The sequence below is a fragment of the Sorghum bicolor genome, chromosome 3, assembly GCF_000003195.3.
Source record: "Sorghum bicolor cultivar BTx623 chromosome 3, Sorghum_bicolor_NCBIv3, whole genome shotgun sequence".
Lineage (NCBI taxonomy): Eukaryota > Viridiplantae > Streptophyta > Magnoliopsida > Poales > Poaceae > Sorghum > Sorghum bicolor.
The window spans coordinates 14,670,173-14,672,624 of NC_012872.2; the positions used below are offsets into that span (position 1 = coordinate 14,670,173).

General features: G+C 44.1%; 1 protein-coding gene across 1 annotated transcript; it reads right to left on the reverse strand.

Moving 5' to 3' along the window:
- Positions 970-1,371, reverse strand: LOC110433635 (keratin, type II cytoskeletal 2 epidermal-like). Its single transcript, XM_021456136.1, has one exon. It carries the CDS (start codon positions 1,369-1,371, stop codon positions 970-972), a length of 402 nt encoding a protein of 133 aa, XP_021311811.1.

The following is a 2,452-nucleotide window of genomic DNA, read 5'->3' on the forward strand; positions in this document are numbered from 1 at the left end:
TCAAAGATATGGCAGTGTGGATTCTACTGGCCTACAATGTATGAAGACACGAAGCAATATATCAGGAGGTGTGGGCCATGTCAAAGGCACGGAAACATAAATACAAGGGATGCAATGCCACTCACCAACAACCTTCAGATTGAGCTCTTTGATGTCTGGGGAATAGACTACATGGGTCCATTTCCTCCATCAAAGAAGTGTGAGTACATCTTGGTGGCAGTTGATTATGTCTCCAAGTGGGTAGAGGCATTACCTTGCAAGCATGCCGACAACATAAGTTCAAAGAGGATGTTTGAAGAAATTATATTTCTAAGACTAGTATATTACCCGTGCTAACGCTACGGTGACATTTAGAAAAAATTACAAAACTAAAAAAAATCATAAAACTAAAAACAAACCTACCCCACTAACAAGAAAGTCTATATGAAAATTACGGTACTTTTTTTGGGAATATATATTTGGTTTTAACAAATGCTATGTAGAAAAATTGAGAAACACAGCTGATCTACAAATGCCCATCATTTGTCTTGTAACTTTGGTAACAAGTCTATAAAAAATGAGATACTTGATTGTAGTTAGTGTAGGTGTATACCTGCCTTATTGGACAAACAAGCAAGAAAAACAAAATTATAGAGATCGATTAAAGGAATAATAAAACAAAAAATGTCTAACAAAATCAGGCACCTATGTTCAAAGTCTATCACGCAATGCCAAGAAGACAAGCAAGGAAGGGTATGTAGAAAATTTTCAAATATTTTGTGAGATCCATGTGTTTAATTTCATAGTATTGTGTTCTTATCGTGCGATCCATGTGTTTTATGTATTAAAGTTTAGTTATTCCGTTGCAACGCATGGGCACGAACCTAGTATAATAATAAACTAATAACTACGATGATCGATATTAAAAAAAATACTACGATGATCGATGCCATCGAGATCATGCACCCTACGCAGTGCGTCCGCGTGTGTCTAGATGTACAAGAGCGAGGCGACGGCAAGAAACGTGGCAGCGACTCCAGTCTTCCAAGCGCCGCCGCGGGCACCGGCAGACGAATCGTCGTAATCGAGCACGTCAAGCACGCTATCATCATCATCATAGTTCGTGGTGCCTCTCGAGCCGCCGCCTCTTGATCCACCGCCGGAACGGGAACCGCCGCCCTTTGACCCGCTGCCGGAACGAGAGCCACCGCCTCTTGATCCACCGCCGGAACGGGAACCGCCGCCCTTTGACCCGCTGCCGCCGGAACGAGAACCGCCACCGCCGCTTGATGATCCACTGTCGGAACGAGAACCAGAACCGCCACTTGATCCGCTGCTGCTGGAACGAGAACCCCCTCCGCCGGAGCCGCCGCTGCCGGAGGACAAGCGCATGACCCCCTCACTGACGTGCTCGTGGACTTGCTTGTCGTCGACCTCGTGCTCGAGCGGCACGGCTCCGCTGCTGGCCGGTGCTTGTCCTTGGTTGAGGCTGAGGACGGAGAGTAGGGCGGAGAGTAGAGATGTAAGGTCGTCATCATACTTCTAATCTGGGCCGTCTAATCTGTATGACATATGCTGTGAGTCGTTGATCTTGTAGGTGGGATTTGCTTGGAGAAGATTTCAATTATAGTAGAGATTTGGAGTCCCCAGAGTAGTGATAAGTGATGGAGGAGCACACTTCATCGACAAACGCTTCAAGCAATATCTATCAAAACATGGAATCTGTCACAACGTCGCTACCCCCTATCATCCTCAGACAAGTGGCCAAGCAGAGACTTCCAACAAACAAATCAAGAATATTCTTCAGAAGACAATGAATGAAATGGGAACGGCATGGAAAGACAAGTTACCCGATGCACTCTGGACATACTGGATAGCATACAAGACCCCAATTGGAATGTCTCCATACCAATTGGTGTACGGAAAGACTTGCCACCTACCTGTTGAACTAGAGTTCAAAGCACAGTGGGCCATAAAGAGATGGAATATGGACCTAGATGTCGCTGGAGATCATAGAAGAATGCAACTATCAGAATTGGAAGAATGGTGAGAGAAAGCATATCACAATTTGAAGATCTACAAAGAAAGAGTCAAAAGGTGGCATGACAAGAGGATCAAGAAGAAGGAGTTCGCACCCGGAGATAAGGTATTACTTTTTAATTCTAGGGTGAAGCTTTTCGGGCATGGAAAACTCTGGAGCAAATGGGAAGGACCAATCAAGGTAATCAATTCATCATCCCACGGAGCTATCACACTTCAAAATGACGGAGGTACGTTATTCAAGGTAAATGGTCAACGTCTTAAATTATTTTTAGAGCCCAATAAAGAATTAGAAGAAATAGACGTAGTCCATTTTTACCTTCCCATGGAGAATTAGATCCCGACCTTTTTAATTTAACGTTTTTGGGTCATACATATATTTTCCTAAATAGTTTTGTATCTAGAAACACGCTCGAGAAAGCGGGCCCACAGA